Source organism: Lithobates pipiens, unplaced genomic scaffold (assembly GCF_037356315.1).
Source record: "Lithobates pipiens isolate NorthernLeopardFrog02 unplaced genomic scaffold, aLitPip1_a1.2 Scaffold_27, whole genome shotgun sequence".
NCBI lineage: Eukaryota > Metazoa > Chordata > Amphibia > Anura > Ranidae > Lithobates > Lithobates pipiens.
The window spans coordinates 44080287-44096141 of NW_027507788.1; the positions used below are offsets into that span (position 1 = coordinate 44080287).

General features: G+C 45.3%; 1 protein-coding gene across 1 annotated transcript in view; it reads left to right on the forward strand.

The window, feature by feature from the left end:
* FDXACB1 (ferredoxin-fold anticodon binding domain containing 1) overlaps nucleotides 1-15855 on the forward strand; it is a 29881-nt gene that overhangs the window by 1943 nt on the left and 12083 nt on the right. Inside the window, exon 2 of the mRNA XM_077456922.1 lies at nucleotides 14360-14540. Within this exon, the coding sequence (XP_077313048.1) occupies nucleotides 14375-14540 (166 nt within the window). The 5' untranslated portion in view covers nucleotides 14360-14374. The remainder of the gene's footprint in view (nucleotides 1-14359; nucleotides 14541-15855) is intronic.

The window sequence follows — 15855 nt, forward strand, 5'->3', positions numbered from 1 at the left end:
TGATGGGGTACTATTTTTCTCACTGATACCAATGATGGGGTGCTATTCCTCCCACTGATACCAATGATGGGGCGCTGTTCCTCCCACTGACACCAATGATGGGGCGTTGTTCCTCTCACTGACACCAATGATGGGGTACCGTTCCTCTCACTGACACCAATGATGGAGATGAGTGAGGGGAAGATATCCCCCTCCCCCCCCCCCACTGTCTCCAAGTCATTGCCCATAGCTCTTAGAGGGACTTTTTTTTTTTTTTCCAAATGACAATTATTTTTTTTTCAATTTCATTTTAGTGTAAATATGAGATCTGAGGTCTCTCTGACCCCAGATCTCATATATAAGAGGACCTGTCATGCTTTTCCTATTACAAGGGATTTTTACATTCCTTGTAATAAGAATAAAAGTGACACAATTTTTTTTTAAAAGAACAGTGGAAAAAAAATTAAAAATAAAAGTTAAAATAAGAAAAATAAAAAATGTTTTAAACGCGCCCTGTCCCGCCCGTATATGAAAGTGGTGTTCAAACCACACATAGGAGGTATCGCCGTGATCGGTAGAGCGAGAGCAATAATTCTAGCCCTAGACCTGCTCTGTAACAAAACATGCAACCTGTAGAATTTTTTTAAACGTCGGCTATGGAGATTTTAAAGGGTAAAAGTTTGTCGCCATTCCATGAGCGGGTGCAGTTTTGAAGCGTGACATGTTGGGTATCAGTTTACTCGGCGTAACATTATCTTTAACAATATCAAAAAAATTGGGCTAACTTTACTGTTATCTTATTTTTTTATTAAATAAATTATTTTTCCCCAAAAAAGTGTGCATGTAAGTCCGCTGCGCAAATACGGTGTGACAGACAGTATTGCAACAACCACCATTTTATTCTCTAGGGTGTTAGAATAAAAAATATATATAATGTTTAGGGGGTTCTAAATAAAGGGAAGGAGATAGGCAGGCAATAAAAAAACAGAGAGGAAGCTCCATTAGCATTGCTGGTTGTCATACCAACGGCCACCACAAGAGGGCGCCAGATTCCAGAAGGAATCATAGGACCGCAGAAGGCCTCAAAGTCGCAGTTACCGGCCGCCGGCGGAACGGCCCGACGCGATGACGCCGGGGGGGGGGGGTCCACTGAGAAAGGCTGCCCCAGGCGCCAGGTCGCTAATTCTAGTCGCAAATGCGACCTGTCGCCCGGGTTTTGTCGAGCCCTGATGTAAGAAACCCTCCTTGATCTCAGTATAAATTAGCATTTCATGGACTTATGATCAGGTGAAGACACAATGTCTGCTCCCCTAAAGACAATAGTGTAGCTTAGTCACTATGCAGACAAAAGATACAGAAAACAGTAACTAGGCCCACCTCTCATGATTAAACCCAAAAATATATTAAATACACACATTCCTGTAACAACATTGAGATAGAGATATATATATATATCTCTATCTCAATCACATACATATGTAAACAGGGCATGGTAATTTAATTAGAAAGTCCTCAGAATGGTTCCCTTGAAGCTCCTTGATATAAATATGAATTTCCACATCAGGGTCTGTGATTTGGGGGGGGGGGGGTGTCTGTGATTGGAAGTGATCTGTTAGGGGGTTGTCTGTTATGGGGAGGGATCTATGATGGGGAATCGATTTGGGAGGGGGGTGAATCTGTAATGGCATGGTATGTGATGGGGGGCCATTTTTTATGGGATGGGTCTGTGATGGGGAGGAACAGTGATTGGAGGGGGTCTCTGATGGGATGGGTCTCTGATTGGGGGGCAGTGTCTGATGGAATGGGTCTGTAATGGGGAGAGGTCTGTGATTAGGGATGAGCTTAGGCGTGTTCGCATGGTCCATGTGCAGAGCCTGCCAGGAAGTCGGCGCAGCGCTGCGCTAATCTCAGGCAGTGAGACATTGCCCCGATGTGCGGCTGCAGAGATCTAGAAATGTCTCACTGCCTGTGATTAGCGCAGTGCTGACTTCCTGGCGGGCTCTGCTAGTGGACCATGCGAACATGCCTGAGCTCATCCCTATCTGTGATTGGTAGTATTCTCTGATAGAATGATCTGTGATGAGGGTGAATGGGCAGAGATCTGTGATAGGATGGTCTGTGATGGGGGTGTCTGATGGGATAGGTTTGTAATGGGGAGGTGTCTGATGGGAAAGTCTGTGATTGGAGAGCGATCTGTGATGGAATGGTCTGTGATGAGGGGGTTGTCTGTAATGGGGAGGGAATGGGATCTGTGAGGGGATGGTCTGTAATTTGGGGGGGGAAATCATTGATTGGAGATCAATTTTGAGAGGGGGGGGGGGTAAGGGTCTGTAATGGGGAGGATCTGTGATGGGATGGTCTGAGGGGGGGTCTGATGGGATGTGTCTGTGATGGGGAGGGATCTGTGGTGGGATAGTCTGTGATGGGGGGTGGGGGGAGGGGTCTATAATGGCATGGTCTGGGTTGGATGGGATGATCTGTTTATTGGGAGGGGGATCTGTGATGGGGAGGAGTCTGTAAAAGGGGGATCTGTGATGGGATGGGCTGTGATGGGGGGGGGGGTGTCTGCGATTGGGGTGATCTATGATGGGCAGGGGTCTGTGGGGGGGCATATCTGTGGTGGGGGGGGGCTGGGGGATTTGTGATGGGATGGTCTGTGATGAGGAAGTCATCTGTAATGGGGGGGGGGGGGTCTGTGATGGGATGGGTCTGTAATAGGGGGGCGGATCTGTGATGGGTGGGGGGAGGCTGGGGGATCTGTGATGGGGAGGGGAAAGATTTATGATGGGATGGGATGGTCTGTGATGAGGAAGGGGAGGGATCTGTGATTGGGGTGATCTGTGATGGGAAGGATCTGTGTTGCGGGGAGTCTGTAATGGGAAGGGATCTGTGATGGGATGGGTCTGTGATCGGGGGGGGGGGGGTGATTGAGGGGTCTGTGATTGAGGAAGGGGGGGGTCTGTTATGGGGAGATGGTCTTTGATTTGGGGGGTCTGTGATGGGGAGGGGCCGTGATTGGAGGGGAAATCTTTGATGGTGGGACATGTTAAGGGGCAGGATAGGGGTTGGGTGGGGAAACTGGTGGCTAGGAAAGCCTGGTACACACGATTTTTTTTTTTTGTGTTCAACGGAGCGAGTTGAACAGAAAAAAAACCTGTCAGCTCCGATTGGAGCTGCTGTACTAACTATGCAAAATTAGTACAGCGATCTCCCCTGCTGAGCTGTTGTGTTCTGAGAGGGGGACGGCCCTCCCACCAGAACACTCTGATCAGCGCTGTCTGCCATTGGCTGAGAGCGCTGATCTGGAGTTGGTTGGATGCTGTTTTTCCAGCATGCTCGTCCAACAGAAGTTGGACAGGGTAGCAGATACACAAAGCGAATGTCAGACGTTTTTATTTTTTTAACTGGCCAATGTCTCCTGACGTTTGGCCCGTGTGTATGGGGTTTTATTCTTTTTTTTTTTTTTTATATATTCTTTATTTCTATTTTTCATAAATTATTCATACATTGTTTTACAGATCTTGAGGGTGGGGTCGTATAGTGTAATACAAAACTACCGACTCCTTACCCCTCTCTTCTTACAAAATACATTTAAAAGAGTACATCTCCTCCCTCCCTTCCCCCCCACGGGCAAAAAAAAATAAAAAAAAAAAAAATCGGGCGGAGTTGTGCCCCCCAATCTCCGCCCGTGTCCTTCGTCCTCCTCCTCTACTCCCTACTCCTGTTTACTCAACAAGACAGATCCCACTCTCTATAAATGTCAGCCATTGTTGCCATTTCCCTTGGATTGTGCTCTCTGGTTCCAGGGTTTTATTGATCGAATCTTCAGTCAATCTACTCTGCTCCACCCTCTTCACCCACTCTAAGATTGTCGGCCCCTGGGGATCTCCCCAATGAATTGGAATTACGGCTTTGGCTGCATTCAAGAGATAGGGGATAAGTGTAGCTTTATACTGTCTTACTCCCATGTCTGTGTCGTGGAACAGGCAAGACCATGGACATTTCCTAATCCTCATTCCAGTTATCAGGTAAATATTTTCTATTATCTTATCCCAGAAAGGTCTTATTTTTGGGCAGTCCCACCAAATGTGTTTAAACGTGCCTTGTTCTTTACATTCCCTCCAACACATCAAGTCCTCTCCTTTTCTTAATTTCTGCATTCTTATGGGTATCATATACCACCTCGCTATTAACTTGTATGCCATTTCGTATGTTCGTGAGTCTTTCGCTAATGTATATGTCATTTTTAATATTTTTCTCCTATGTTCGTCGTTTCGAAGAGTCCCCAATTCCCTTTCCCATTTCCCTAAGTATATAGGTAATTCCCCTTCTCCCTCACCTCTTAATATTTTGTATACTTTGGATATCCTTTTCACTATACTTTGTGGGTCCTTAAGTAATTTTTCTAGTGGCCTTAAATCATTCATTCCTCGTAGGGGCTGTGGAAGCCCTTGTGTGAAATGTGCTAGCTGATTATATCTCCATTTATCTAAGGGTCTGTTTCCCCATTGTTGAGTGATTTCCCTATATGTTAAGATCCTATCTCCTGTCATCACCTCTCCCAGTGTTACTTCTACTTTCTGTGCCCATCTACTATAAAACATTCGCTCTTCCATTCCTGGTAAAAAATATTTTGTGTCTAATAGTGACATTAAGGGAGAATTGCATGTCCAGTTGTGTGACTTATTTATTTTGTCCCATATTCTCAGTGTAAGCCTTGTGATCGTGCTAGTGCCTATTCCTAGGTTCCTTACTTGGGTTGGTATCCAAATCATTTTTGTTAAGTCTGACCCACTTAAACTCATTTCCAACTCTGCCCAGTTCTTCCCCTCTAAGTTATGTATCCAATCTACCATCCTGGATAATATTATGGCTTCATAGTATTTTTTAAAATCTGGTAGTCCCACTCCTCCCTTTTCCTTCTCTTTTACTAGGACCTTGTAAGCAATACGCGATTTTTTGGGGTACCATATGAATGCAAGAACAAGGGATTTTAATTTTCTGAAAAAACTACTCGGGAGGGCGATGGGGAGCATTTGGAATGTATATAGTACCGTCGGCAGTATGAACATTTTTATTACGTTCACTCTGCCTATCCACGATATTCTTTTATGTTTCATATTTTCCGTTTGGGATTTAATTTTATTAAGCAGGGGTATATAGTTTGTTTCATACAATTTCGTTTTTTTTGCCGTTAATTTAATCCCTAGGTAGCTCAGTTCCCCTCCACTCCATTTAAAAGGTAGGCTTGCAGTTAAGTCTTTCTGTATTTCTTTAGATACATTCAAGTTTAATATTTCTGATTTAGATAAGTTGATTTTAAAATTAGAGATTCGTCCGTATTGTTCTATTTCCTTCACTATCATTGGTATTGATAGTCTGGGGTGTGTCACATACAAGAGCAGGTCGTCCGCAAATGCAGACACCTTATACTCTTTCCCTCTTACTGTTATTCCTCGTATGTCCTGGTTGCCCCGGATTGCTGCCAATAATGGCTCCAAGGCAATCACAAAAAGGATCGGGAAAAGGGGGCATCCCTGTCTCGTCCCGTTGAATAATTCAAAGGGGCGAGACAGGGAGCCATTCACCTTAATCCTAGCTGTCGGTTTTTTATACAATGCTTTTACCCTCTGCATCATTCTCTCGCCCAGCCCCAAATGCTCCAGGGTCTCATTTATAAACTCCCAATCTGCTCTGTCAAATGCCTTCTCGGCATCCACCGACAAGAGCAGAGTGGGAGTCTCTCTTCTAATTACTTCCTGTATCAACATTACTGACTTTAAAGCGTTATCCCTTCCCTCTCGTCCCCTGACAAAACCCACTTGATCGGTATGGATCCACTTGGGGAGGAGGGATTTAAATCGTTCCGCCAAAATTTTCGCATAAAGCTTTACGTCTACATTCAGTAATGAGATCGGCCTATAACTTTCCATCGCTGCTGGGTCCTTTCCTTCTTTTAAAATCAATGATATATGGGCAATCAGGGCTTCTTCACGGAAGGTCCCCCCATCCCCCACCTCATTATAATAATCACAGAGCTTGGGTGCTAGGAAATTTTTAAATTTTTTGTAGTACGCGATGGAATAACCATCTGGTCCGGGACTTCCCCCCATAGCTGTTTCCTTAATTGCCCTTTCCACTTCCATTACTGAGATAGGGGTCTCTAGTTCCTGCAGGGCCTCACTTGTCACTTTTACGCTTTTAAACTTCTCTAGGTAATCCCTGGTTATTTCTTTCCTTTTCTCCTTTCCCACCCCTCTCCTACCTATGTTATATAATGCACTGTAGTATGACTGGAAGTTCTCTGCAATGTCCGATGTTACGAACTTCATCTCCCCCTCCCTATCTCTAATCCTCGATATATAGGTCCTGTTCTTCTGTTCCTTTACTCTTCTGGCTAGCCACTTACTTGACTTGTTGCCCCACAGATGTCTCTCCCTATTTATTCTATGGAAAGCTGTCCTCCTCTCATGTTCTAGATATTCTTCCAGTTCTCTTTTTTTTTTTTTGTAGTTCCTGTGATTCCTGGAGCCCTCTGGGTCTGGTAGTTTGTTCTAACTCCTCAATCTCCTTGTATAGCTGTCTCTTCGCCTTCTCCCTGTCTTTCTTTTTCCCTGCGCCAATTCCAATCAAGATCCCCCTGATGACCGCCTTATGGGTCTCCCAAATAGTAGCCTTCGAGCATTCTCCTGTGTCATTCGTCGCATAGAAATCACTTACCGTATTTTTCGGACTATAAGGCGCACGTAAAAGCCTAAATTTTCTCATAAAATCGACCGTGCGCCTTATAATCCGGTGCGCCTTATATATGACCTTCGTGGAAAAAGCCACCCGGTCTCTTACCGTAAACTGACGTACCGTAAACCTCTCTTAGGTTGTTCTACTGCGTGACTGATAGCGATGAGTTTGAAATCCGCTTCGTAAGCATGTCTCTTAACAGGAGCCATTTTTGGGGCAGCGGGTATACTGTAGAAAATGAACGAATGAATGCGCACACCTCCTGACTAAGATGGCCGTAATGCCCAATCCAAGCAGTGCAGCTTCGTGAGCATTACGGCCATCTTAGTCAGGAGGTGTGCGCATTCATTCGTTCATTTTCTACGGTATACCCGCTGCCCCAAAAATGGCTCCTGTTAAGAGACATGCTTACGAAGCGGATTTCAAACTGAAGGCTATCAGTCATGCAGTAGAGCATGGAAATAGAGTAGCTGCGAGAGAATTCAACATTAATGAATCAATGGTACGAAAGTGGAGGAAGCAAGAAGATGCCCTGCGCCAGGTAAAGAAGACCAAACTGAGTTTCCGAGGAAACAAAGCAAGATGGCCACGGTTGGAGGACAAAATTGAACAGTGGGTTATTGAACAGAGAACCGCAGGTAGAAGCGTCTCTACTGTCTCTATTCGACTCAAAGCAACAGCGATCGCACGCGACATGGAGATCAACGACTTTCGAGGAGGTCCCTCTTGGTGCTTCCGTTTCATGAAAAGGCGGAATCTCTCTATCCGCACAAGAACCACTATGTCACAGCAACTGCCAAAGGATTACGAAGAAAAGATGGCCATTTTCCATACCTACTGCAAGAACAAGATCAATGAACAGAAAATCCGACCAGAGCACATCACCAACATGGACGAGGTCCCCCTTACCTTTGATATCCCTGTAAACCGTACTGTCGAGAGAACAGGGACCAGTACGGTATCTATACGCACTACAGGAAACGAAAAGTCATCCTTCACTGTAGTTCTCGGTTGCCAGGCTAATGGCCAGAAACTACCACCCATGGTAATTTTCAAGAGGAAGACTCTGCCAAAAGAAAAGTTTCCGGTTGGCATCATCATCAAGGCTAACCCGAAGGGCTGGATGGACGAGGAGAAGATGAGTGAGTGGCTGAGAGAGGTTTACGTCAAGAGACCGGGCGGCTTTTTCCACGAATCTCCATCCCTATTGGTCTGTGACTCCATGCGCGCCCATCTGACAGATACTGTCAAAGCCCAAGTGAAGAAAACTAATTCGGTGCTTGCCATCATTCCAGGTGGATTAACCAAAGAACTGCAGCCACTAGATATAGGTGTCAACAGGTCGTTTAAAGTTAAACTGCGAGCTGCGTGGGAGCATTGGATGACAGAAGGCGAACACACATTCACCAACACAGGGAGGCAACGCCGGGCGAGTTACGCCACTATCTGCCAGTGGATCGTGGATGCCTGGGCGAAGGTATCAGTCACCAGTGTAATCCGAGCTTTCAAGAAGTCCGGAATTATCACTGAACAGCTAAGTACCGGTACCGATGACAGCAACGAGCCTGACTCGGATACTGATGAGAATGATGAGAGGGATACGGGCGTGCTTGATGCCGAAATCGCCCAATTGTTAAACTCAGACACTGAAGATGAAGAATTTGATGGATTTGCGGGAGAAGAATAAAGTGAAAAAGTGAGTGTCTGGTTTTGTACGGTATTCACCGGTAACTGAACAGTGTTAATAGTTATTGAAGAATAAAGTGAAAAAATAATTGTCTGGTTTTGTATTTAATTGAACAGTGTTAAGAGTTATTGTTATAGACCATTTTATGGTTATTGCTAAAGAGTTGAATAAAATTTGACTTACAGTACCGCATCCGAGTTGTGTTTCATTAAATGCGCCTTATAATCCAGTGCGCCTTATAGTCCGATGCGCCTTATATATGGAAATATCCATTATATTAGCCGGTCGTTGCTAGTGCGCCTTATAATCCGGTGCGCCTTATCGTCCGAAAAATACGGTAATTCCTGCAGGATTTTTACACTTACATCTTGTTCAAGGATGAGTGAGTCATTTAATTTCCACGCACTTCCTATCCCCGTCTGACCCTGTATATCAAGTTGGACTCTTACCGGGGCATGATCGGACAAAGTGATTGACTTAATTTCTGCTTTTTTTAAGAAGGCTACCAATTGTTGTCCTACAAAGATATAATCTAATCTTGTAAAAGTTTTATGCACTGAGGAGAAATGGGTATAGTCCCGATCTTTCTGATGGGTAATCCTCCAACCATCATGTAACTGAGCGTTGTTAAATGCTTTATTTATTTTCCTATACTGATGCTCTGCTCTCTGTGAACCACCCCCTGAGGAGTCCAGCTTAGGATCCAGGCACCAGTTTAAATCACCAGCCAAGATTACCATTCCCATTCTAAAGTCTTCTAATTTGCTTAATACTCTCAACAGAAATTTCTCTTGATTGCTGTTTGGTGCATACACGTTAACAATCGTACATTTCATATTTTCCAATTTGCCCTTTAAGAATAGGTATCTCCCCTCTGGGTCGGTCAGTCGGTCTTCAATCTCAAATCTTACTGATTTTTCAAAGCCAATCGCTACTCCCCTGGAGTGCGTTGATGTGGAATCTCCATAGAACCACATTGGAAATTGATGTGATGATAAACTTATCCCGGAGCTACTAGTAATGTAGGTTTCTTGAAGGCATATAACTTTTCCCCCCATAAATTGTAGTTCTTTATTGATTTTGTACCTTTTTTCACTTGTGTTTAATCCCCTTACATTGTATGTTATCACGTTAATAAGAACCATTGGTATCTATTATTTTACTGCTTCCCACACACCGACTCAGAGTGGGTCCACCCATTCCAGTGGACCAGGAGGACACGAAGGACAAGCAAGAAGGAAAGAAAAAAAAAAAAAAAAGACACAACCCCCCCTTCCGCTGCCCAACCCCCCGAGTCCCCTTCCCCCCTCCCTCCCTCTCCCCCAACTCTGCCACTGCAGGCGTTGGTAGGGGGTCTCTCCCCCCCTATGTATGTACATGAACCTGACCCTGTCTCTCTGACAGTGTCTATACTTCATGTTTCCTTGGGGGTTCATACCTGGTAGTACCTACCCAATGACGACGGTTCCCTCCCTCCCACCTCCTCCCCTCCCTTCCCACTGGACCCCTCGAGCCCTCAACATTGCTGTCCCCTGTATCTGTTATCTTCCTCTCCATCATTCCTCTCTTTAGTTCTCCTTCTCTGCCATCTTAACTTTCTTTGGGGGGAGTGCGTGTCTATCTCCTCCTGCCAACCAGGTAGCGGGGGGGGAGTAATCTCTAGGTTCTCACAAAACCTTCTTAGGTCCTCCGGGAAGCGAAGTACCGCCGATCGGCCGTCTCTTCGCCCCCACAAACACGCTGGGAAACCCCACTGATAAGAGATGCCCGCAGCGGTCATCACTTCCGTTAGGGGTTTTAGGAGTCTTCTTCTCCTCAACGTTTCTGGGGCTAGATCTGAAAATACTCGCAGTTCTGTACCTTCAAAAGGGATCCCTGAAACTGCCCTCAATTTCTCCATTATTTGCCCCTTCTCCTCTACATAGTGAAACCTCGCTATCACATCTCGTGTTGCTTCCCTGCTTACTCCTCCCCTGTCTGCTATCCTGTGAACCCTGTCTAATTTTATGTTCTCAGTTGGATCTCTTTGTAATAGTGGGTTAAAGACCTGCTGCACTATTTTACTCAGCTCTGCGGCGCCATATTTTTCGGGGATACCTTTAATACGAACATTCTTCCTCCTGCTCCTATTCTCCTGATCTTCTAGTTTGTAAAGGAGGGACCTATTTGTTCTCCGTAGGTTCTGCACCTGTTCTGCTATCTCCTCTATTCTCAACTCCTGGTTGTCTATTCTCTCTTCAACCTCCTCTACCCTCTCCAGAACTCTACCTATATCTGCCCGTACTCCTGCTATTTCTGTCTTTAAAGCCGCCTCCATTTTTGCAAACATTTCTCCCAACATCTCTTTTATTGGTGCGGGGTCCACTTGGGGATTGGGTCGCGGGGTCTCTTCCTCAGGGATGGGTTCTCCCATTGCTCTCTCCCCCCCTTTCTCCCCTTGACCTCTGTGCGAACTTTGGGTTATAGTACTAATAATACTTGGGCTTATTTCTTTCATCCCCCCACTTCTACCCCCGTCTGTTTTTGCACCTTTACCTTCTTCTCCTAACTTCTGTCTACTCGGCCCTGACCTCCTTCCTCCTCCCTGTTTTGGGCTTTCCTGCCCCTCCTCCAACATGCTGGTATTCACATTATTACATGCCATATATCTCTGTATCCCACCGGGACTGGATATCGGGGGGGCACTTTTACCTGATTTTGTCTTCCCCCTCATTTTCCCACCTCCTTTGCTTACACACCAATATACAGAAATATCGTTATACACCTGCGATAAACCCAAGAGAGAAATACGGAAATATAAGTATAGTGTTCTTCCCCGTCAGCCTATGTGAACTGACGGAGTTATCTCTTGGGGGAGACTCCGAGCGCACCTTGAAGAGACTTGATACCTTTCTATGGCGATAAATTGGAGAAGGGTGCACACAATAAAGAAACAAAAAGAAGAAGAGAAAAAATAAATAAAAATAAATATGAAAGGGGAGACAAGGGGGTATATTTATCCCCGTCAGAACTCAGTCATACACTTGGAGAAAGTCACGTTGATCAACCCACTACTAGGGGAGATAATCCTCTATTTCTTACGGTCTTTTCAGGCGGGTCCTTCCGCCCCAAAATGGCCCTTATTTAGTGTCAACCTGTACTCTCCTCACTTACACCAGGATATACAAAAATGTCCGAATAAACCTTCCGTGTACCCACTAGAGATGTACAGGGATAAAAAGGAAGTTTTCTTTCCAGACACTCGGGCTGGGGTGATGTAGTTATCTCCTGGGGAAATCGAATGGCGTAGGTGGATAGCTTATATCCAAGTGGGTCAAATCTTGGGGGGTTGATATACAGAATGGTCTCGGCTGATGTCTTGCTACTGCCTAAAAGGGGTTTAGATCCTCCTCGCTCTTCTGAGGCAAGATTTTGGAGAGATAAACACAAGAGGAGGTAAGGGAATATGCGTGTCTCAGATAAGACTTTTCCCCACTCCTGAAAAAGAGGCCCTCTGGCCACCGACTGCCAGGCCAGATACCGACACTCGAACTCCACTCTACCACAGTTCATAAAGAGTCACTTCCATGTAGTTTTTCCTTAACATTCAGGTAGGGGGGATACCTTCATTCTTGGGGGGGGGGGTCTGGTCAGGGAATCGTATGTAAACCTTCTATGAATGTTCACCATCCATCATCCACCCATATATTTCCAGGACGGTCTGAAGAATTTCAAAGTTAATCACAATACTTATTTTACTTGCTTCGTGGCTGAAATACCTATTGCACCTTACCATCTAAAGGGCTATGATATTTTGAATCTCTATAGTTTGGAGGGTGGCAGGACCCTTTTCCCCTCTTATTGAGCAGACATGGCAGTCCAGGTTAGCCACTTTGCATCTTATCACTTCAGGTCGCCTGCAATCATTTCTATATCAGTCCTTATTCAGTAGGCTCCTTATGCAGCAATGTATAGCAGTTTACTCACTTCATATCAGGTTCCTGCTCCATCCCCCTTACCCCGTCCGGTACCTTTACACTCAGGCTCTGTCCCTCATTGCTTCCGGTTGCTGGGTCCTTGGCTGACACTCGGTCTGTTGAAGCTGCCCGTTTAGGGTCCGACCAGCTGATCACCGGGCCGTCTGCTGAGCTGTCGGGCTGTTTCTCCCCTCTGCTCTGATCAGACGCGGCTTCGGGTTACCATGTCCCGGCTCTCTCTAAAGCGTCTATAGTGTCTGCCGTGCAGCTGTGGGACTTCCTCGTGTCCAAGCCTCGATCTCGGACCCGGCGTCGGCGCTCTCCTCATACGTCGGCGTCTGTCATAGGCTGCGTCTTCTCGCGGGGATCCAGTGGGTCATTCGTTCGGAGGAAGGAGGCGGATGCGGAGACCGTCCTCACCGCGTGCCTACGTCATGGTACTCCACCCCCCCGTGATCCCCTCCCTTGGGGTTTTATTCTTAGACCCCTTTCACACTGGGGCACTTTGCAGGTGCTACAGTGCTAAAAACACCGCTCCTGCCCATGGAAATCAATGGGGCAGCGCGGCTATATCGCTGGCAAATCGCCTCTGCAGAGGTGCTTTGCGGACATTTTTTAACCATTTCTCGGCTGGTAAAACCACCCTGCTAGTGGCAGAATAGCGCTGCAAACCCGACGGTAAAGCACTACTAAAAGTAGCGGCGCTTTACCGCTGATGCACCTCCCGCCTCAGTGTGAAAGAGGCCTTAAAGCCTGGCTAGAAGCTCTGCAATACACTATTGATAGTTTTTATGATGTGGGTTTAGTGACACTTTAAATGGAAAAGACGAAATCACTGAGATCTGTGTCACATACTTGTTTGAGGAGCCAGAAATGATGAGGATGGTCCATGGCACAATTGCCATCTGAGCACCCCTTGAATTTGAGATGAGGTCTGCAAGGATGATGGAAAGGTCCCAAGTGCCAGGGGATGAAACTGAAGACTGAAGCCTGGCAGAGGTGGCATCCAACAAACAGAAATACAGTGAATAGGGCACCCAGGATAACACCATGTTCAGTCATAAGGAGGTTGGCAACGTGCTGACAGCAGGGTAGAGTTGAAAGGCAAAATCTTGGTCAGAAGTCCTGGCCGAGGTCGATAACAACAGAGATTAGCAGCAAACCTAGGTAGACGAGGATAATCCAAAATCAGGATGAAGTCAGATGAAATGCAGGTCAAAAACTAGGAGAGGCGTAAAGTTTAAAGCCCCATACACACGATCAGATTTTCTGCTGATAGTTTTCCTTCAGATTTAACAAAATTATTTAATATGAGGTCAGACCTTAGGAGTTACAATTTGTATGTAATCAGGCAGGCCCTTCTACTACATGGTTTTGGTAAATCTGAAGACAAAAATCAGCAGAAAATCTGATAGTGTGTATGGGGCTTCAGATCAGGAATTGAAGGAACTTGGACTGAAAGACCATTCAGCAATGATCCTACGTAGAACTTGCTTTTTAATAGCCCACTAGGTGGCAGCATCTATGGTGGACGTGTGAGCACAATGTTTAGTTACAGTTCTATGCCCAGAAACCTGTACTCATTTATGTACATGAGCCTTGGCTCTGTTCACAGCTGTGCAGTTTGCCTTTGGTTTTTATTTTTATTTAATTTTTTTTTGGCCAATTTGTTGCTGGGCAGATAAAAAAATGCAATATGTGCTTTTCTGTAGCTTCTCCATTGAACCAAAAATGCACCATTTTGGCATTTAAAAAGTCCCTGACCCTTTCCAAAAATGCAGCAGCTGAAAAAAGCATAGATGTGAACATGTACCATAGGAAACCATGTTAAATGACTGTAGTGCATTTCTGCAAAAAGCACTAAAAGGTGTGAACCAGGCCTTATGGCTAGCACAATCTTCCTGATGGCCAATATGATGTTCTAGACACTCTTGCATTAAGATTTAGTCTAACCTTGTTCTTAAATATTCTATAATACTTTCCGTTTCCCTTAATACAGGATTGAAGCAGAAAGATGCCATCTATCTTGTTAGTTGGCGAAGGGAACTTTTCTTATTCCGCATCCCTCGCTAACCTCAACCAAGGGAAGGATCTCATTGTTGCCACCTGTTATGAGACAGAAGATGCAATATCCAAACAGCCTCTCTCCTCTACCAACGTGGAGCAGCTTAGAAAAAACGGTAAAAAAGAATACATGCTTTAACCTTTCATCATTATTACCCCAATCATTTGTTATTGCTGGAAGTCCAGTGGTGATAGCTTTTAGCTCTGGTTTTGGCTTGTCACACGCAAGCAACTCCCTGAGCTCTAGCCTATCTCTAGTCTTATGCCTTGTACACTCGAAAAGGAAAAGGTCTGATCGGATTGTATTGTCGGAAAATCCGATCATGTGTGGTCTCTATCAGACTTTTTCCCTCGGAAATTCCGACCGTGTGTATGCAACACCAGTTTAGGCCAAAATCCGTCAGAAAAAATCCATCAGATTTTGTTGCCGGAATGTCCGACCGTGTGTACAAGGCATAAAAGTGATTTGCAGAAGTCCCAGTAAAATTGCTTATATTTTGTTATGACCTGTCATGTTCTAAAACGTTATTATTACAAGTGAATGCCAAGGCATTGTGTTTGAAACCCTTGTAGTTCCTTCTGTTGACACCAAATGCAGCGCACCGAAGAAATGTCTGTAGAAGCTGTTGTGAGATGGACCACCACCAGCATGTCCCCATCTCTGATACCTTTACATCATGTAGTAAGTTGGTGGTACTGAGTGAGCAGTGTATAATTTCTGAATCCCTGCCTCAGAACCGGGTTTCTATTAGCAGTCAGGCGGATTGTCAAGAGACAATTCTTGAACAGAATTTGAAGCCTATAAAAGGTAAAGAATTAATTAAAGTGGTTGTAAAGGTGAAGGTAAAACTACTTTTTAATAGTACCCCCCCCCCCCCCAAATACTCACCTGAGCCAGATCTGGATCCAGCTCTCTCCTGCTTTCACAGCAGCGGGAACCATTGGCTCCTGGTGCTGTCAGTCAAAACCTGTGAACAGAGTGAGGCCTAGCTGGGCTGTGTTTCTGATCAGACGCAAACAGCCCAGCTCAGGATGGAGCACACACGAGTGCCCCAATAAGATGCAGCATCCTGTGGTGGGCACTCAGGGAGGGGGAAGAGCCAGGAGTGATGTTAGGGAACCCCAGAAGATGAGGATCAGGGCTGTTCTGTGCACAACCATTGGCCATAGCCGCTAAGTATAACATGTTTGTAAAAAAAAAAAAAAAAAACTTTAAGACTGACATTTTCATTGAATGATTCCATGTAACAATTGCAGAGTTCTCTGCTCACTTCCTGCAGCTGACGAAAAAAAAAAAATCCAGGCAGCCTGCCAAGTTTATCTAAACATTGGAGATAAGGAGAAACATTGTAACTCTTCCTACTTCTAGATGAAAGGGATGAACTTCTGTCTGTAAATGAGGTCAGCTTAACCACTTAAAGATGCAACCCT